This window comes from Pongo pygmaeus, chromosome 9, assembly GCF_028885625.2.
Source record: "Pongo pygmaeus isolate AG05252 chromosome 9, NHGRI_mPonPyg2-v2.0_pri, whole genome shotgun sequence".
Taxonomy (NCBI): Eukaryota; Metazoa; Chordata; class Mammalia; order Primates; family Hominidae; genus Pongo; species Pongo pygmaeus.
The window spans coordinates 35,894,388-35,916,884 of NC_072382.2; the positions used below are offsets into that span (position 1 = coordinate 35,894,388).

Genomic DNA, 22,497 nt, shown 5'->3' on the forward strand with positions numbered 1-22,497 from the left:
TGATCATGAAACTTTTTGAAATTTACCATCAGGCCAATGGTGGCAGAGTCTACATAGAACTATGCTTCGTGGTGTTCTGGGGAAAACCTTTCGACTTGTTGGCTATACTATTCAATATGGCTGTATAGCTCATTGTGCTTTTGAATACGTTGGTGGTGTTGTCATGGTAAGTTTTTGTGTTCAAGAATATTCATCTTAAATATATACTTTTTTACAAATGGAAGGAAAATGTGTTTTTCCTTTTATTATAGTTGAAGTTATTAATTTAATGACTAAAATGTGAAAGTTAAAACATAAAATCTTTCTAAATATTGGAATAATAAGAGTGTGTTTGAATTGGCACTGATATAAGATATAAGGACCATTACTTAAATATTTTCTGTATTCTGTTTCTAATGGGCACAAAAGGTCCTTTTGAATAGTATAACAATAATAGTCGTTACCATTTATTGAATCTTATTTACTGTGTTTCAGGATATGTTTGATGTTTTACACTTACTAACTCATTTAATGTTTTACACTTCTTTGAGATACTTATTAGTAATCCATTATACACATGAGGAAATGAACTGAGAAGGCTTAAGTAATTTACTTGTTCCAGGTCCCACAGTTAGTAAGTAACTTGAAATTTCAACACATATTTGTCCAGTTTTCAAAATTCCAGCTCATAACCACCATGTTTAACTGTAATTAAAACAAATTAATAATCTGTAATTAAGACAGATTATTCTGCCTAATGTCTATATTAAAATGTTAAAGTTGCTCACTATCCCCAACTAATACTTTTTCTTAATATTGTATTGGGAAACTACAAACTGTGGCTGTTGATTCAAGCCTTTTGTCATGTAAATGAAAAAATAAATTGATTGACCAGCCAGTCAATTTTTTTTATTGTTGTTATTACTGTTTTTTTTGTTTTTAAATTAGGTTTACTTTATCAGATTGACAGTCACATAACCTCCAGTTAAGGTGGAGTAATGGAAATATACATATTTAACTGAAATTTCCCTTCTTTTTTTTTTTTTTTTTTTGGAGACAGGGTCTTGCTCTGTTGCCCGGGCTGGAGTGCAATCAAGTGATCTCAGTTCACTGCAGCCTCTGCCTGCTGGGCTCAAAACAATTCTCATGCATCAGTCTCCCAAGTAGCTAGGACTACAGGCGCACATCACCATGCCTGGCTAATTTTTGTATTTTTAGTAGAGATGGCGTTTCACCATGTTGGCCAGGCTGTGCACAAACTCCTGGCCTCAAGTGATCTGCCTACCTTGGCATCCCAAAGTTCTGGGATTATAGGTATGAGCCACTGTACCTGGCTGAAACTTGCCTTCTTGATTTTTTTGTAAGTTAGATTGGTACTTCCAAAGGTAGCAAACAAATTGTAATTGTATTTCCTCTTATTTCTGCCTGAGTAGGGACTTTTGAGTAAAAAGTTTTATTTACAAATAGAGTAAATGGAGACTGTCGTATTTAGATTTTTAAAGTGGCAATGATAATTTTTTCTGATTCTGAGGTAGAGTTTGAGTATCCCTTATCTGAAATGCTTGGGACCAGAAGTGTTATGGATTTTAGATTTTTTTGGATTTTGGAATATTTGCATATACATAATGAGATATTTTGGGGATGGGACCCAAGTCTGAACACAAAATTCATTTATATTTCATATGTACCTTGTATGCATAGCCTGAAGGTAATGTTATACAGTATTTTAAAGAATTTTGTACATGAAACAATAATTTTGACTGCGTGTTGGCTGTGATGCATCACATGGGGTCAGGTATGGAATTTACCATTTGTGGTGTCATGTAGACACTCAGAACGTTTCAGATTTTAGAGCATTTAAGATTTCAGATTTTTTATTAGGGACACTCAACCTGTATATATCAAGATTATTGTTTTGAGACATACAAATAGGAACATCTTTAATTGCTTCATTGTAAAGATGGGGTCTCTTTTGGTGCCAGGTTTGGTCTTGAACTCCTGGCCTCAAGTCATTCTTCCAAAGTTTTGGGATTACAGATGTGAGCCACCATGCCTGGCCATGAAAATCTTTAAAGTCCATCTCATCATCCTAGTATTTTTCAGTAGAACATTTAAGTTGCAGCCCCATGAAATGAGTAAGCTATTCTCTTGGAAGGGAAGATGGGCATAAGCTCATTGAGAATAGTAAAATACCATTTAGTAAATCATCATCATGTTCACTGGATTATATCTGACAGTAATAAGAAAATGTATTATTCTCCCATTCATTAACCAATACGTATGGTTTATCAATTTTGTACCAAACATTGTTCTTGGCTTTGGTTTTATAGCTGGGAACATGAGAGAGATCTCTGCCTTCATAGAACTGAGATTCTATAGGGTGGCCTAAATTTGGAAACATAGGTAATGTTGTTTTATTCAGGCATTATAATGTGAAAGCAATAATCCATTTATAATGTATTTGTCTATATTTCCAGACTTAGTGGCTACTCTAGAGTTGAACTTATTTGAGAACTGCCAAATTTTCATGAATCATCCCCCAAGCTTTAAGAACATTTTCTTGATTTTGTTTCTTTTAAGCTTGCTTAAAAGATTTATGTTAAATTTAAAAGAGATTTTGAATTTAGATTACAAATTACCTCTCTTTTCAGTGTTCTGGACCATCAATGGAGCCTACAATTCAAAATTCAGATATTGTCTTTGCAGAAAATCTTAGTCGACATTTTTATGGTATCCAAAGGTAAATTTCTGTCATGGATATATTAAATTTACAGTGAAAATATACACACACATTATGTCTTTTCTGCAGTTCCTTAACTTTATCTTTAAAAACTCTTTCATAAGTAAACATATTAATAACCAGCTAGATAAAATTTTGAGTCAAATATTCTCTTTCAGTTTGAGAAATTTTAATAGTTTCTCCAACATATGCAGTCTCTTGGGTCATTGTATCTCTTGCATCATTTTGAAAAATAATTAGCAGTCCCTTACAATATACATGTAAGCTTAACTTTTTAAATTGGGCTTTAGAATGTTTTGAGTTAAGAACTAGGAACTTAGGGAGTACATTACAGATCCAAATCAATGTTTTTGTTCTTTAATTTTAAAAATAATCCTGTAGTTCTATTGATTGCTATCTTACTTTATATATAGTCTATGATGACCGTTTGATGGTTTTTATTTTTTTTAATTTTCTGATATACATTTTTTGAGATGAGGTCTTGCTGTGGCTCCCAGGCTGGAGTGCAGTGACACGACCTCAGCTCCCTGCAGCCTCAACCTCCTGGGCTCCGGTGATCCTTCCCCTCAGTCTCCCAAGTAGCTGTGACTACAGGTGTATACTCACCGCGCCCAGATAATTTTTGTAGTTTTTGTAGAGACTGGGTTTTGCCATGTTGCCCAGGCTGGTCTCAAACTCCTGAGCTCAAGCAATCCACTCACCTCAGCCTCCCAAAGTGTTGGGATTACAGGTGTGAGCCACCGTGCCCAGCCCATTTGATGATTTTTAGATTACATCATTGTATATGGCTGAGAACCAGGAATTGTATATATTATGAATCTCCTGATTAATTATATTAAGTTGAATAACTCCTGGGCAAATATTGTGTGTCACTAAACCTTTTAAAGTCCTATTTCACAGCAGGCTGAGGCAGGAGAGTTGCTTGAACCTGGGAGATGGAGGTTGCAGTGAGCTGAGATCATGCCACTGCACTCCAGCCTGGATGACAGAGCAAGACTCCATCTCACAAAAAAATAATAATTAAAAAAAATCCTATTTCAAGTGGTGGTTCCAATCCTTGTGATACCTTTTATTCCAATTAACGCTATGAGAATGATTTCTTCCAAATGAATGTCAAGTATTAATAATTTAATATATTTTCTAAAGAGCACCTCTCTGATACCCTAAAATTTTGAGTCCATTTGTTTTTTATAATTCTGAAAAAAATCTATGCCTGCTTTCATTTCAGTAAACTACAAATTTGATTCCCTTGAGCTAGTGTTTAGTTTATGGCATATTAAGTAGGTTTAGGCACTTCTCTTTCACTATTCACCTTTGCTATAACCTGTTTCACATTATTGAAAATTGTTAAGAATACATTTCTTCACATTTACTGATCTTTCACCAGCCTTAGATTCTGCAGATAGAAACTCTCTTGGTCAACCTGTTATGGTTTGGCATGCTCCCTAGGTGATTCTTCTTCCAATCTTTTACCCATAATAACTTCTATATACTTAATTGTAGATACAGGAATTATAAAATAAAACTTATATAATAGATTGTGTTGTTGCTCCCTTTTCTTTTTAACTTATATCAAATTATCCTTATATAGGCTTTGAATTAACTGGAGACCTAGCCTCACCATAGCATGAAACCAAGCATCTGTGTTCCATGCCAGTGACATAATTTTATTCACAATAATCCTTGGGCATCCTGAATGAGGAGCTGAACTTGTTGGCTGAATAGTTTTTGAATACACAGCTTGATATTTTTTAAAAAATTACTGTTGCATTCAGATAAGTGAAACAACTACATTCAGTAAATGAATTCAGATTCTTTGAGGATCTTATTTTGTACCCTATTCATCCAGGTTACAGGACAGCTCAAAATCTGGCATTTATGAGATATACCAAAGTAACTTTTAGAGCCAAGGTAGCCAGCTGGTAACTTTTACTTAAGAAATATTACTGTCCCGAGTATTCTCTTAGTTTAACCCACAGCACAGAACTCAAGATTTCAGGGGAATCTTTGACCCCTGGCAAGGTGTCCTGTTGTTGGCTGCCTGTTTCTAAATGTAAAATAACCTTCCATTTAGGCAAGAATGAAAGTTTGCATATCTAGTATCTAAAGCACATGGATGTCTCTTCAGTCAACTGCACAGAACACTCAACCTTGAGACAGTCAGATTTTTACTACTGCTTATTCTTTCAGCAAATAGTAGTGAGCACCTAATTTATAAGATGTACCATACATTATAGAGAATGTTAAGATTAATAAGATAATTGACACTGGTTTTCAAAAGCTTACTGTGTAGTAGAATAATAAGGATGTTTATAAATATAAAAGAAAATTTTTAATAAGCTTCCTTTTAAAACTATTTGAAGGAGTTAAGAATCCAATGGATATGTATTTTGATCTAAATGCTATGCATATATCTAGTTAGACTACCAGAAATAAAGTTTATTTAATACTACTTTCTACAAAACAGCACGACTGAATTATGATTTCTATGTTGCCATTCGAGTGCAAAGTTTGTTTTAAGGGTCATATTGATTATTTGATCAAAGAACTTAAGCTTCATGAAACACCCATGGAAAAACATCTCTTCCTCCAGAGCTACCCAAAATCAACTTTGATGGCATGTTACAATCTTTGCAAATTTGTTCATCTGAACAGATCCACTGACATGGTTCTAGTTGGTTAGAAAGAAAATACCTTTATTCTGTTTTCAAAAGAAGGCAACACTGTGTTGCCTCCAAATTATAGAATGTAATGATTTGCTCCCTTTCAACTCTTACCAAGAATTGCCTCAAGAGATTGTCATTGTAAATACTATTTCTGCACTCTGTAAAATTTCTGATAAAGATGGTATCTTTTATTCTCTTATATAAGAATGTTTCTTGTGAATTTCTCTGATTTAGTTGTTAGGGAAAATTTTGTCTTACCTCCCAAGCTAAATGTTATTTTATTAATTAATGATTTCCATGTAACTGGTCTTAATTTCTTCTGACTTGGCTCCCAAAGAGTTTAGAACCCATCTTAATGCTTCTATAGAGCAGTTATTAAGTTTCTGATTTCATCATCATTTTCCTTTTATTCTTATGACTTTTAATATTATTTTGACATATGCTTCATTAAACTATTTCTGGAACTAGGTACAATTAATAAGCAAATATGTTAAATCCTTTTAAACGTGTGTTAGTCAACAGAATTCACATATTTCTCATTTTATGCAGAAAGAGTATTGTGTTCTGTTTGACTGTGGTCATTAGTCCTACGTTCTGTCTTCTTCCTTTTCACGTTTTAGGATCTTTCTTATTTTTTATTACCAGATAGTCAGTTCTTCCATAAATCATGTCTTCTGTATGTAATCAGACCCTTATTGGTTTTATATGTTTGATATCTCGTTTTATTTTTCAGAGTGTATATTTAGGCAGCTTTTAGCATTTTATTTTGTTGTATCTTTTGATATTTTTTCTCAAATATAAGTTCTTTTGATATGGGTTATAGGACTTACATGCTATCATTCCTCAATTATTTGAGTTCAAGGAAACATGGATGATGTTTTTACCTTTTTAGTGTGCTCTAGAGTCAATCAGTGCTACTGGCTGGACCGCAATATTTATTTACTTAATTTGTTAGTATTTATATAGAATTGTGTGGAGGGTTTTTTGTTTTTTTTCTTTTTTTGGTTCGTTTGGGGTTTTTCTTGGTTTGTTTGTTTTGTGTGTGTGTTATTTTTTTATTTTTTATTTTGGAGACATGGTCTCAGTCTGTTGCCCGTGGTGGCATGATCTTAGCTCACTGCAACCATGAACTCCTTGCTTCAAGCAATCCTCTTGCCGTAGCCTCCCAAAGTGCTGAGATTATAGTTGTGAGCCGCTGTACCCGGCCTATATAGAATTGTTTTTCCACAATTTTGGTTCTAAGAATTTGGACACAGGAGTAAAGCAGACTGGATACAATGCAAAAAGATAATTCTTGTAGAATTATCTGAAAGTTTAGAATCTTCTGAAATTATCAGAAATTTTAGATAGCCTTTTTGTCACTCTTATTGTTGGATTCTCACCCAAAGTATTCAGTCACAAAGGTTCTCAAAGCCAGTAAATGTATGGAAGAGTCAGTATATGAGAGGATAAAGGTTATGGCTGTAAGTTGTCTTATAAAAGTATTAAAGCAGTGCCATGCATGTGTTTTTGCTTAATAAATAATACAGACATTTCTTTGACTTTTCCCCCTCAGAGGTGACATTGTGATTGCAAAAAGCCCAAGTGATCCAAAATCAAATATTTGTAAAAGAGTAATTGGTTTGGAAGGAGACAAAATCCTCACCACTAGTCCATCAGATTTCTTTAAAAGCCATAGTTATGTAAGTAACCTTTCAATTATGTTATTTTTGGTGTCATAATTGATTAACATTAACTGAATGCTGACAAAAGAAAATAATGTTTATTCATATTTTGAATGTAAGAAAAAAATGCATCCAGTAGACTTTAAATGCTTATATCAAGAACAATTCAGCCATTATATTTCATATATTTTAGTTACTTTTAAAACCCTACATAAACATCTAAGTAATAATTGTTACAGGCAAAATTTACCAGTGGATGCTAAAATTATTGGACAAAAGTTTGAGGAGAAATAGAATTTTACATAATCTGAAAGTATCTCTCCCAAAATATTTATTACAAAGGGAAAAAACCTTAGAGGTAAAACCTGTCAGGCACCACTTTAACTGAGTTATCTTCATCATCATAACACGATATATCAACATAATGTAGCCTCTGGATTGAAGCACCAAGAAGGGCACTTGCAGGAAAAAAAAGTTACAACCTCAGTCTACTCATGAGAAAACATAAGACAATATCAAATTGAGGGTCATTCTACAATATAACTGACCAATACTCTTCAAAAATGTCAAGGTCATAAAAAACATGGAAAGACTGAGGCCCTGTCATTGATTCAAGCAGACAAAGGAGACGTGATAACTAAATGCATTTGGGATCCTGGCTTAGAAAGATTTTCCACTATTTGTGAGAAGTCTGACAAAATCAAATAAACCCTATGGTTTATTTTTTTAACTCCTATTTAAATTTTGATAATCAAAATTGTGTATATTGAAATTGTATACAACCACCTTGCCTGTACAGCTAGAAAAAGTGCAAGAACAGTAAAATGGAAGAATGAAGAGTAGATAGAATGTGTTAGCTCCTTTCACCATCACATGGCTTCTGTAACAGAGCTTATGGGGAAGAGGTGGCCTTTTGTTTACTCAGCATATACTCTTCTTACTTTAATAATTATAGCTTAATTTTCTACTTTACTGTAAATCTTCTGTGTCACTATCAAATTATTAATGCAGCTGTTTGTTAACTAACATTATCTCTGTATTCATCCTCAATGTAAACACATAATTGAATAATTACAATGTCATCGTAAATTTATTTTGAACCATAATAGCCTCTGGTTGCCGTATAAGTAAGTTTGACTTTTAAATAATCAATCTTATTTATTTACCATTTGTAATAGAGTATGGTTCAGCTGTACAAGTGTTTTTGATATTTATTACTGCAATGCTAAATACACAGGAATTGTTAACTTATGGTGATAACAGTATTAAAGATGATAGTGTGCTCAGTCAGGTAACATTTTTCTACAATTGCTTTCATCATGGACACTGTATCCTCTTCTCCTTAAAAAACGTTGATTTCCCGTTTAGTTTCACCTTCATATGACTATTAGCATTTCCTGAGATAGTCTAGTCACTTCTAAATTACTTTAGCATCATGTGTGTACTTGAAACCAGAAATGATATCAACAGACAGAACAAATAAATAGCATCCTCTGTGTATTTAAATACCATATCATTGTTGTTGATTTCTTTTTAAGAGTTATTAGAGGAGGATGTCTGTACAAAAGGATTCAGATAAAGTCTCTGCTAAGTAATCAGAGAAGACAACCAGCACTGTAAGATGTAAATTTTTTAAATGTTCTATTCAAGGAAAATATTCATTGAATTTTGTTTTAGTTTTTAATTGACACATAATAATCGTACATTATGGGGTATAGTGTGATGTTTCAATACGAATATACATTGTATGAAAATGAAATTAGGATATTTACCATATCCATCACCTTATGTATTTTTTATTTCCTTGTAGTGAGAACATTCAAAATCCTCTCTTTCAGTTTTTTTTTTTTGACATGGTCTTGCTCTGTTGCCCAAGCTGGAGTGCAGTGGCATGATCTCAGCTCACTGCAACCTCCTCCTCCAGGGCTCAGATGCTCCTCCCACATCAGCCTTCTGAGTAGCTCCTTCAGCTGTTTTGAAATACACAACACAATATTGTTAACCATAATCACCCTCCTGTGTGGTAGAACAGCAGTAGGGTGTTCTGTTACTGAGTTTTTAAATGTTTGATAAATGTACAAATTATATGACATTACCATTTTGTTCCAGGTGTATTCCATTCACTTTTGTTGGACAAATTTATAAGTATACAGTACATCATTCTAATAATCTTGGTCAGCACTTATTTTGTACTTCCTCCATACTGTTGAGAATCTTTTCAAAGATTTAATTATCACCACAGCAACCCGATGAGTAGGTAATAGTATTTTACTGATAGGTAATCTAAAGAAGGAGGCTAAATAAATTGCCCAATTTCAAACAGTGAGAGGAAGAATTAGGATTGAAACACATATAGTGGCTTCAGAATCTGTAACCCTCACAATGCCACTACTACTTCTTTCAGAATACCCTTTCCCTATCTGTTCTGTTCCCATCTCATCAAATTATACTTCATTTAAAATGTATTTGTCTTTATTATTTTTTGAAAAACACAGGGAAGTATTTCTGATCAGGGGCAGTATTGGTTCTGAAAGAGAAGCCAGTGTTTTTGAGAGGTTCTCCCTCGCCAGTTTTTCTATGCTGGGTTATTCAAGAATTGTGTAGCTATTGCAGAACCGCTTTAGCAAATGTGTTCCATTAATCAAGGTGATTTATAACAAAATTTCATCCAAGTTTGGAGTGTTCTGAAAACATAGCCAAAATATTCGCAGGGTCTACCCCTCTCGTGTGTCCCTTTTTTTAGCTATTTCAGAAGCACATTGGTGCAATATTTTATGAAATGAGTTTCTTCCCCTTACCTCTGCATCGTCTAAGAAAAATCATTGTTGTTTATAAGATGAAGATACTGCTATTCATATCTTGATTGAGCTGCTTAATAAAATGAACAATATTAAAATATGTTTTGAATTCCAGGCAAAAAAAGTTTATTCTTGTATGTAGGTGCTTCAGAAAGCAAAACACTAAAATTGTTCATTGGAACCTAGCCTGTAGAATTTAGCATATCAAAGAAATAGCATTGTTTGTAGGTTGGCAGAAAAGAACATAAACAAATCATTGGTTAAGTGATGTAGTGATGTGGGATCATTTTATTCTTTCCAGAGTTCTTTTTTGTTTGTTTGTTTGTTTGTTTTCCATTCCAGAGTTTTAAAAGACCACATGGCAAGCAACGCTTATGAATCAGCTTTATTTTTTACTGTTAGGTATTTGGAAACTAAGCGGTCCCTATTAAGATGCTGTTGCTGGCCGGCCATGGTGGCTCACACCTGTAATCCCAGCACTTTGAGAGGCCAAGGCGGGCAGATCACCTGAGGTCAGGAGTTTGAGACCAGCCTGCCCAGCATGGCAAAACCCTGTCTCTGCTAAAAATACAAAAAATTAGCCAGGCGTGGTGGCAGGCGCCTGTCATCTCAGCTACTTGGGAGGCTGAGGCAGGAGAATCGCTTCAACCCGGGAGGCGGAGGTTGCAGTGAGCCGAGATCACGCCACTGCCGTGCAGCCTGGGCAACAAGAGCAAAACTCCGTCTCAAGAAAAGAAAAAAAAAAAAAAGATGCTGTTTGCTTTGCTTATTTTGAAGGTACTGAAGCCAATAATCCTTTCCTGGGGTTATGTATGAACTGAGCATTGGCTACTGTAAAGATATGAGATTAATTTGTGACTCTCAAAAGAAACAAATTGTCATAAGCTCAGACATCTTGAGTATGTTGCCTTTCTGTATATTCTGCAGGAATTCCTCAGTTTGCTGCTAGAAGCCACTGCTTTATCAGAAAAAATGATTTAGTTGGAAGTAGGAACATGTAGCAAATAAGAAATAAATAAAATGAGTTGGCATTCTCCTATTGGTTTGCACAGCAGGCAAAATGCAAAGTAAACCTCTATTTAATTCCTTTAGGGAATGTAGGGCCAGGGCTCACAAATACACTAAAATTTTGTTATAAAGCCAATTAAAAGAAGAAGAAAAGCACTTCATAATGTTTATTAGTATAATATTGTGTAATAATCCAGGACTATGCTTTTAATCCATGGGGTAACTATGGCATAGTTAGGCATTTTGAAATATAGTAAATTCCTATCAACAAACATGTTGTAAAATCTGCGTCTAAACAAACTCCCTTGACACCACATCCTCCTATAGGGAAGAGTTGTGTATAGTTACTCCACTCTGAGCTTCATATTATTTTTTTGAACTCATTCCAGTTAGACTTTGGTCTCCACCACTTCATTGATGGTTCTTGTCAAAGTCCCTAATGACCTCTCTTGTTGTCTCTCCAGTGATCAACTCTCAGTCCTCATTGTACTTGACCTATTGTTAGTATTTGAAATAGTTGTTCTCAAAACCTGGTTTCACTTAGTTTTTGGGACACTGCTTTTTCTAGGTTTTTTTCCTATCTTTCTTCTGAATTTCCTTTATTGGTTCCTCCTCATATCCAAACATTGGAATGACCTTCAAACCCTGGAGTTAACTAAAGGTTCATATTTTAAACTTCTATTGTTTATCTACACTTATACTTTAGCTGACCTCATCCTGTCTCATAAAACCTGTCTCATGGTTTTATGTACAGTACTTTTTAACTTACTCTCAAATTTATATCAAGTATAACCTTTTCCCTGAACTCCAGAGTCATGTCTAATTGTCTAATATCTTCACTTTAATGAATAATGGTCATCTCAAACTTACTGTATCCAAAGCTAAAATCCTGATTTTCTTTCCCACAATGGCTCCTTCCATACACTTCCCATCACATGGGGAAGAAAACCCCATGCTACTTGTTCAGGCCACAAACCTTAGAGTTATCCTTACTCTCCTTCTCTTTCACCCTACATCCAATCCCTTAGCAAATCATGATTATACCTTCTATATATAATCAGAATCAAACCACATTTTGCCACTGTCACTGCTACCATCCATTAGTTTGCAAGATAAACTCATCTCTCTCATTTTGTTGCGGTAATTTTTGAACTGTTTTCTTTGCTTATACCCTTCCGATTTTCTGGCTTCTCTACCCTTTCCATTGATACTCTCCACACAGCAGCTAAGGTCATCCTTTTTGATGATGATGCTTTTTAAGAGCAATTATGTCACTCTTCTGCTTAAAGACTCCAGTGGCTCCCCATCTCACTTACAGTAAAAGCCATAGGCCTTGTGGTGGCCTGCAAGACCCTGCATAATCATTTTCCCTGCTGCCTTTCTTGTAATTATTGTGTCATTGGAACACAGTCATGCCCATTCATTTATCTGTTGTCTGTATTTGCTTTCTCTAAAATGTCAAAGTTGAATAGTTGTGACATAAACTATATGGCTTGCAACGCCTGGACTATTTCCTATTTGTTCCTTTTCAGAAAAAGTTTGCTGACCCCCTGATCTAGAGCATAAGATTCTTGGTGACAGGGACTCATTTTAATTGCAGTTGATTTCATATCATTTCAACTGTGATTTGGCAGCTAGTCGATTTTTTAAAATTCTTGAAGGGTGGACAAATCTAGATATATATGAATAGGGTGCTAGTTTCTTTTCTACTTCTACTCCTTTTTTTCTACTAGTTTCTACTACAAACTTGCTCCCAAGTAAATGCGTGATGTTACAACTTCTCAGAAGATGTTCTTGGGGCCTACCACGCTGCTGAACTGGCCAATCTGTGGTCATTCTAGTCTTCATAGACTTGAAAGCTAAGCTATTTCCAATGGTAAGACTACCTGACCACCTTACACAACGGCAGGTGAAAGTTGTAGAAAATATTGGAATGTTCCTCTTACTGTGTACCAGGAGAGCAGAGTGCTGATTAAATGTTTCTTTTCCTAAGTGACTTCTATTTAGGACTGCATATTTTTCAGGCCTTTCTTTAAGCAGAATAAAAATTCACCAGGCTCTGAATTGACTTATCACTATGGAATACTGAACTTAGTTAAGATTAAGTTTCCTAAAGGCTCTGAATTGACTTATCACTATGGAATACTGAACTTAGTTAAGATTAAGTCTCCTAAAGTATTGGGGGAATTGAGGTATGCTGGGCTTACCTTGTTCTCATTTTAAAGGAAGCTTTGGTGCCCCTGAAATGCTATGGTGGTTTTATTACGATGAAGGCTAAGTTGCCCTTGCAACATTCATTGCCTACTAATTAGGTTGTGTGGTAATAAGAGTTTCTGCATTTCTGTAGTCATACATGTGCCTTTTGGACATATTTAACTACTATACAGATAATTTGTTCTTTTGGTCCTTTTATTGGTTTATTGGCTTAACAATGGGTAAAGTTGTTACCTGGAGTTTATAAATTTCTCCTTCTAGGATTTTCTGTGGTTGTTTATTGTAAAATGAAGAATTTTTTTTTAATCTTTCAATTAAAACCTTATTTATTGAATTTTCATGTCTTAACCATAGTAGCTACCCTGTATTGAGAATAGACATATTAATAGAATGTGATTATGGAAATTTCAGTGTATTCTGTGGTTAGTGTGGTTAGTGCATAGCAGTCTTTTGCTATTGTTATAGGAAACAAATCTGTACTTATTAGAAAAATCATGTTTTTACTTTTATCTGAGGGCTACCAAAGATATCTGGCTATTTAATTTAAAGGTTTTTGGTTGTCTTTGATACCATAGATGTCAGCGTTATACACAAAAGGTGAAACATTGTTCACCAAATAATAATCCATTACCACAGCAGAGTGATGGGCGGTGAATAAGGAATGTAGTTATTTCTTATGTTTTTCTTTGTGAATTGTAGAGTATGTTAATAACATCATCATTATTACTGGCAGAAATGTAAGAAGTAGAGACAATTTTACATTTCAGAAAGAACTGATTAAGTGTTATCAGGATGTACTGGTGGTATAGTGTATTAAAATGGAAATGTAACAATATGGCAATAATAAAGCTGTTTTACAGTGTATTAGAAAATATTTAAATAAAACTGATGGACAACCTAAGAAACAATCTTACTAATTAGCATTACAAAATGGTCACTTTATATAGTTAACACTAATAGTCCTTTAATGTGTACTGTGTATTTAGGTTATAGTTCGAATCCCTGAATATTCTGAATGCTGTCTTTCTGTTTGTTTAAATGTCATTTCCCTTAGCTAAAAGTCAACCATCTGGTCTTCTATTACCACTTGTATTATAAACAGAAAAAAGTACTTCTCTGTAGAGAGAGGAATCATCAGATTGAAAGGGCTTGTGTATTATAAGCTGCTGATATACTAAATCCTTATGTCATTTAAATAGAAGAACTGCCTAATAATGTCACTTATTACAACTAGGGTATCTAAACAAGCGACTTGTTTTTTGCAGACTATAGTGATAAAAACCTGTGCTACACATCCATTTCTCAGCAACGGCTCCTAGGATAATCAATCATGGCATACTGCTAATGCCTTGATTGCAGCTGATATGGAGGAAATATGTTTACTCTTTTGCTAAAGTGAAGTTCACTGCGGAGGTGACGTGATTTTTTCATTCTATAGCTAACACAATTCTGAAGATAAATTTCACTCATTGTTTACAAGTCTGAAGTGTTTTTGTTCAGATGTCAACACTAAATAATCTTTGAGGCTCCTCGACTTAAAGTGTTTTCTGATGTGTTCTCTGAATATTTTCAGAATAATTTGAGCTTAGTTTAACAGTAATATGTAGTTTATAATAATCTTATTTTGTAGTAGTATATTTTATTTTTATATGTTTGAAAAGATGTATATATGAAGATCAACATTCCTGTTGAAAGAGTAGCAGGTTGTCCTGAAATTTGTATGTGCTGCTCACCTAGAAATATTTTAACCACTCAAAAGTTAGAAAGTTAGTGCCATTGGTATGAATCTAGAGAGGCAGGATACAGTTAAGTAAAATGAAAATATTATATGTGTTTTTATCTGCAAGTTATCTGGGACTTCTGTACTTTAAAGTTGCTTAAAAGTCATTTGCAAAAATTAAAGAACAAAATTGTAACACAGGTGTTCAGTGAAAGCATCTGAACCAGACTCCAAACTCTGTTGGTAGTAAGGAGAATATATTCCAAGTGTGATGTGGCTTCCTAATCAAAAACAATCTATTTTATTTATTTATTTTTTTCTTTTGGAGACAGATTCTCAGTCTGTCACCCAGGTTGGACTGCAGTGCACGATCTTGGCTCACTGCAACCTCTGCCTTCCAGGTTCAAGCAATTCTCCTGCCTCAGCCTCCTGAGTAGCTGGGACTACAGGCGCTTGCCACCATGCCTGGCTAATTTTTGTATTTTTAGTAGAGGCAGGGTTTCACCATGTTGGGCAGGCTGGTCTCGAACTCCTGACCTCAAGTGATCTGCCTGCTTCAGCCTCCCAAAGTGCTGGGATTACAGGTGTGAGCCACCGCGCCCGGGTGCTATAACAGTCTTTACTAGGTCTACTGGAAAAACTGCTATTGAGTAAGTGAAATATATTCAACTCCCTTTTGGAATAAGCAAGTAAATGAAGTTTTGATGTTACCACTTTGGGTAATTAAAATTTGACAGGTTTTTGTGAACAACTTAATCTTAGCCCATAAAAATATTCTCACCAAACCGAACAATTCTCTACCTAAAACAAGAATGAAAAAGAGGAAAAACAGATACAAAAGCAGGTATGCATATTATAAAATGGCTAAAGATGTTAAATTAGCAAGAAAATATTGGCATTACAAGTTATTGCACTGCCAACCTGGACATTAGAGTGTTTTCCTCCTGGGACAGAATTTTCATAATTACTTTAAGAAAATGTATAAATCACTTAGTATGGCACAGCTAGTGCTTGTATCCAACTAAACACAAATGCAGAGCTAACAAGAAAAGGAGACTAAGCAGTATTTTACAAAGTACTTACAATTATAGGTAATTTAAAATTCTTGGATACAACTTAAGATTCTCATCTACTTTGTGTACATTATGTATGATTCTTGAAAGCAAGAAGGATTAGAGAAACCTTCTGTTGTCTAAAGAGACTTGAAATTTGACCTGACTTCCCAGTGTAAGGAAAGTCAAAGTAGGTCTAGGGACACAGACTGAGACTGATAATGGACTTCTGACCTCAGACCAATCCTAGCACTCACACATCTTCCTTAATGAGGCTGCCTCAGAAGCGGCCAGACCATTGGACTTGGGAGGGGGGACATCTAAGGGTAGACTGGGAGAGAAGACTTAAATAGCTTTTAGGAGGCTATAGGAATATACAAAATTTGCCAGACATTAACCTCTCAACTTTCTTTTTCGATGTGTGCATTCATTAATTCCACAGACACTTACTGAGCACTTACTTGAGGGCCAGTACACGTTAGAGTAGTCATCTTTGCCCCCAGCAACACCAGCAGAACTTTCTGAAATAATGGAAATATCCTGTATCTGTGCTGTCCAATATGGTAGCCACTAGGCACACATGGCTGTTGAGCACATGAAGCATGGCTAGTGTGTCTGAGAAACTGAATTCTTAATTTTATGTAATTTTAAAATTTAGATAGCCACATATATGACTAGTGGCTGCCATATTGGACAGTGTAACTTTAGGAGGTTATAGTTAAGTTGGAGGAATAGACGAAATTACAGTATAGTATAATAGAATTAGGCACAAGGTGCTTTGATAAGACACAAGGATATTTATCCAGACTGGGTTAGATGAGATTTTTCCAGAATGGGAAAGTGAAACCTGAGTTGAAGTTTTAAAGGGTAAGCAGGAGTTAGTCAAAGAAAGCAGCATATTCTGAAGGCCTAGAAGTAAGTACAGCATTGTGCTTTTGGGGAACTGCCAAAAGTAAGAGTTCCAGTGTATGGCACATATAGTAGGAGGGATGAGTAGTAAGAAGAGATAAAAATGAAAGGTAGAAGCCAAGCATGGTAGTCTGTTACGTGGGAGGATGGCTTGAACCCAGGAGCTCAAAGTCAACCTGGGCAATATAGCAAGACCCCATCCCTAAAAATAAGAATTAAACAAGGCTCAGTTCCTTTTATGTTTCAAGCAGGGGAATAACATGATCAGGCTTAGTTTTTATTTAGTTTCTGTGGGGCCATTCTGATGTTAGTGTAGACTATTAGAGGATGGCTAGGATTAGGAGAGCCTGGAGGCAGAGAGACCAGTTAATAGGCTGTGAGTGAGGCATAATGAGATAATAACATCGAGAATAGAAAGAAGTACAAAGATTGCAGAAAGATTAAGGAAATAATCTAGACAAGATTGGATGCTGGAAGAAAGGGAATTGAAGGGCTTAAAAATGACACCCAAGTTGTTAGTTTTTGCCACAGGGTGGGTGGTACAATAAAATAGGGTTGTTGGGGGAGATGTTAATTTGGGAAATGGAAAGAAGATATATAAAATTTTGGACAAGTGTAGAAGTCTACTAATAAGATTAAGGTAGATTATATTTTAAATTAATAATGTGGCAATTAAAGGTTATAGCAAGTAGCAAAAAAGTACCGCTTTCCCCAGATGACATCTGGATGCTTTGCTATTCCCTCCTTGATGTCTGTAGTCTGTTTTTGTCTCTTAGTCAAAACAGTGTTTTGATGCGCTTAGCCCTAGATCATTCTTACTTTTTAAAGATCTTCAGCTATTCTCTTTGTATCATGCATCATCACTAAAAAATGCCATCTGTCTTGTGCCACTGCACTCCAGCCTGGGCAATAGAGTGAGACTCTGTCTCAAAAAAAAAAAAAAAAAAAAAAGTCATCTGTCATCCACCTGCCTAATTTGCAATTTTGTATTCACAAACCTAGATTTTATTCTAAATAATCTGCTGGGTTTGGTACATTAGAGTTGTGTTTTGATGAGTAAAACACAAGCAGGAGAAGTCTCTGTCAAATATATTCAACAATGCCTGTTTTTAAAAAAATGCATCAGTAACATCAAGTACAAAAATAACTACATATTTAATTTTAATCATTTCTTTTTTGAAGTATGGCAGCCTTTCTACTGGTAATCTATTTCTAATACCCTTTCAGATATAAATCTGTTTTTCTGGCCAATCTCTATATGAAGCAGTTATGCACAGCAACAACAGCAGATTGAAAAGAGCTACAGAGATTCATCTGTAGCAATAAATCCATATAGGATGAGTTTGGATTTGGGAAAGAATTAAGTGGAGTGCCAGGAATAAAACTTTTGGTGGAAACATATTAGTACATATTGTGTACAGTATGCATCTGATTTACTGTTCAAAACTGTTTTTCTGAGAGCATGAGAAAACTCATCATTGTAATATTTAACACCATTTTCTACTACAGTCTGAAATACCCTTTGTTGAATTAAGTTGGGCTCATCCTTTGGAAGGAAAGCAAGTATATAGATCAAGCTGTATTAAAGTGAAAGTGCAGAGATAGTCTTAGAATGAGAATATAAAGTGCTTCTTTTAAATCCGAATCTCAGAATACCAGGTAACATTGTATTTACAAAGAGACAGAGGTAAAAGACTGGGACAATAGTATTGGGAGGCGTGGATAGAAAGGCCTATAAACTGGCTTCAGTTCCAACCCTCTTCTCCATCTCCTACATTCTGACTAGTTGGTAAATGGTTCTGAAGAAGTGGATGCTTGATAAGGGCCTAAGCATTCAATATTTAATAAACATTGCTTGATGAGCATGCCCATTTAAGTTCGAGACCAGCATAGTGAAACCCTGTGTCTACTAAAAATACAAAAATTAGCCAGGCGTGGTGGCGCATGCCTGTAATCCCAGCTACTCTTGAGGCTGAGGCAGGGCAATCGCTTGAACCCAGGTGGCAGAGGTTGCAGTGAGCCAAGATCGCGCTCCATGGCACTCCAGCCTGGGCAACAGAGCAAGACTCTGTCTCAGAAAAAAAAAAAAAAAAAAGAATAGAAATGTTAGTTTTTACTGCTAATCTAGGATGATTTTATCTTAAAAACTGAATTTCATTAAATTAGGTGGCATAATTGTTGTGCTACTTACTCATAATTAATGTACATTTTTAATTATATTGGATTCAAGTCAAAGACTTGGGTAACACCAGAGCTATATAATTGAATACAGTGTAAAAGAAAATAACCAGAAACATAAAGTAAAATAGCAAAGCACAGTTAACTTTGCAGAGATCTGGGTAGACTGCCTAGGAAACCGGGGACAAAGAAAGCCCAATAGACATAATTCACACTGGCAAATGTGGCAGCTGCTAGTAAGTGCTCTTACTGACTGCTTCCTGGGTGCCAGGAGTCTTGTTTCATTTGGTTCTCATAGTATTTCATAAGGTATTTATTAGTCTCAGTTGTATAGAGAGGTTTAAATAACTTGCCCAAGGTGCTTAACTAGTATGCAAAGCTGTATTTGGAACTCAGGACTATGTGTGACTGTGTGGACTGTATTTTTAAGCACTATCCTAAACAACCCACCAGAGGTTACTATTCAGGCTAGATGGAGGTATTGAGAGCTTAGGGAGAAGAAGAAAGAGCTTATCTTGCAATTGCCACGAGAATGAGCAAGTCAAGCCTTAGACTAAGCTTTAAACCTACTCAGCAGGGAGAAGCTCAATAACGAAAGAGAAACTGTTAGTAAAAAGCATACCCCTTACTCAAACCCCGATGCTATAGGTGTAGCCTACTGAAACTTTTGTGTAAATTCCTCTTTGGTGATGACTGGCTATGAATGTAAGGTAGCACCATTTTTAAGGAGGGAAGGGCAATAACAGTTCCCAGGAATGATGTAGATAGCATAGCAATAAGGCTGAATTTTAAAAGGGAGAAAAGGAAGCAGGACCGTATAGAAATAGTACGTATTAAAATAGTCAGTGTATTAACTGTTCTGTGCCTGGTCTCTACAATCCCTTTATTATGCATCTAGCATTTGGAAACACTTCGATCAGGACTCCAGATACTCCTCTGCCTTAATTAGCTCAGGTAGACAGAAGGCGGGCAAGTAGTTAGGGCGAGGAGAATGCCAATGAAAATAAGTAAAACTGTTCCTTGAGTTTGCTTTGAGGGATACCCAGAACTGACATTTCAGATACTCGCATTTTTAAAAATTAATGTTTTCTCACCTTTGTGTTCTAAAAGTGTCTTCTATTTATTGTATCTCAGAATTTAATTCTTCATTTTTTACATGTGTTTTTGTTTATAGCTTCTGCTGGCACTATAGGAAGGGTAAACAATGATTTACTGATGGTGCTTCCAATTTTGCTGTTACATGACTCAAACAAATTGGGTTTTATGAGATCTTTTTAGAACAATACTAATAAATTATTCATTTTCAAATATTATCTCTAGTAGTTCGTGTGCATAGGATCTTAATATGGACACACTTTGGATACATAAGTCATGATTAAGCAGAATATACAGTGGCCACATAGTAGGTATAGTAACTTGATACTGCTTTTTTGTAAGATAATAAGATAAAAAACAATTACATAGTATTAATTATTGGACTAAAATGACATCTTTTGAATGTACATTCATCATATAGACTTTTTTCATAGGCAAGGGAATTATGCATTTTATAGCCCACTGATTATTCCATTAGACACAAAATAAAATCTTTGAAACACATGCAAAATGAAATACTTTTGACTAGAGTATCGTTGATCTATCAGTCATTTGTTTTTACGAAATAGAAGCAAAAAAGACTATCTGATTGCTTTCATAAATGTGTGCTCTTTTTCTTGTACATTACAGGAAAATGAAAAAATAATCATTAAAAAAAGGATTCTAAAAACTTTGTTCCTCACCTTGCCTCATAATTTTGTTTGTTTCTTTCATGACTGTTGTTTTGTTTTCTTTGCGGTCATTTTAGAACCATTAAAGAAGTACGAGCAATAGGTAGGGCCAATGCAAACCCTACCATTGCTGGTTGTAAACTATAAAATACATGGCAAATAAAGTGTTAATTAAAAATCAGTCTGTTCTTAGGATTTTCTGGTTTTTGAAACTTTTGAAGGTCAAACATGCAATTATTTTTTAGCCAGAACTTTTCTTAATTAGATGTTATTTGCCTAATCAAATAAATGAGTTTGATTACAGTTTAGTAAATGTGTTATTTGATATTGTGGACTCTTTCATCAGATTTCACTTGAATCAAGAAAGGTAACACCTGTGTATTGCCTCACAAAAGCCTCTTTTGTTCAATGGACACCCGCAGGCCATGAGGCAATTACATTTGTTGTTTGTGCTAAAAAGGAGGCACTTAACTAGACCTCAGTAAATATAGCTGAGAACTAGAGGCTTGATTCTTTTGTCCAGCCCTGAGATTAGGTTTTATCATAGCTCAGGAAGTAAACCTAGCTCAGGAAGTAAACCTCTGACGTAGAAAGGAAAAACAAGAATGATTTAAAGGTCCCTTTAATGCCTTAAAATTTAGCTGTAAAGTTAGCTATATCTGAGACACATGGAGAATTCAGGTTTGGGCAAAATTAAAGCAGTTTATGGCATTCATGAAAACATATATTCATATATTCAGTCTTATGCATTCATTCAAAATGGCATAGCATATTTACAAGAGTACAAAATTAATCCACCTTAAAAGTTTTGATTATGAGATGTAATGAACAAAGACATAGAATTAGGGATTTCCATTTTGGGCCATTTGTAAAACATTTACTATAAATGTGTTTATTAGAGTGGTTTTCAGCCTTAGTTGTAAAGTTACCATAGCTTTTAAAAAAACACATTTTATTATCTGTCTCTGTGAGCACAAAAAAAGGAAAGAAAAATACATGTTAATCACCATTTTATCCTGTTCATATTTTATTATAATATTGCTATAGAATTCTTTTTTCTATTATCTGGTTTGAATTTTCAACTTACTGACAACTGGTAGGTTAATCTAACAGACAATAACTGTGTTTAAAGTTAGAAAGAAAATGTTCTGTTCCTTGCCTTATTCCATATTAGAAAAGTCAGGTGTTGTGTTTCAGACCCAAACCAAAAAAATGTGTTTTACTGTATGTTTGTTTAAATGTGTTCTTGGCTAGAGTAATATTTTAGTCATCTGTAGATTTGATGACAGTACTGTGAAGTAAATGACAAGTCATTTACTTGTACTATACAAAGAAGCATATCCTACTATATGAATTAGAGGTTAGGTTAACTCTCTTTCCACACTACCAAAGACAAAAAAAAAAAAAAAAAAAAAAAAAAGCCCAACACTGAAACACCTTTTAAAAAAATTCAACAAGCCAACAAGCTCCCCCTAACCTGCATCATGAAGGATGATGCTCCCTTTTTTAAAAGTATGAACATCACTGAAAGGGTTAAGCAGTTTGTATTTTAAGACACACATACACATATATTTCTGTGTATATATACATATGTATACTTTAAGTTACTTAAATAGTATGCACTGGTCATAAAAATGTATATTTTGAAATACATATTTTAAAAATTTTACAATTATACACATTGCCCTGCAACTTATTTTTTCCTCTGGCTATCTCATGGAAATCTTTCCATTATTTATGTATTTATTCTTACTGGCTGTTTACTAATATATAAAAGAAAGCTATTCTATTTAACCTCTGCCT

At 34.8% G+C, this 22,497-nt stretch overlaps 1 protein-coding gene across 14 annotated transcripts in view; it reads left to right on the top strand.

Annotated features, from left to right (window-relative positions):
- IMMP1L (inner mitochondrial membrane peptidase subunit 1) overlaps positions 1–22,497 on the top strand; it is a 77,546-nt gene that overhangs the window by 46,507 nt on the left and 8,542 nt on the right. For 13 of the 14 annotated variants that reach the window (XM_054441514.2, XM_054441518.2, XM_054441520.2 and 10 more), the window contains 3 exons: positions 33–166; positions 2,631–2,719; positions 6,941–7,067. In XM_054441514.2, coding sequence (XP_054297489.1) covers positions 33–166; positions 2,631–2,719; positions 6,941–7,067 — 350 coding nt within the window. Of the gene's footprint in view, positions 1–32; positions 167–2,630; positions 2,720–6,940; positions 7,068–10,249; positions 14,323–22,497 lie in introns of those variants that run through there. The other variant, XM_054441523.2, reaches the window with a different exon arrangement.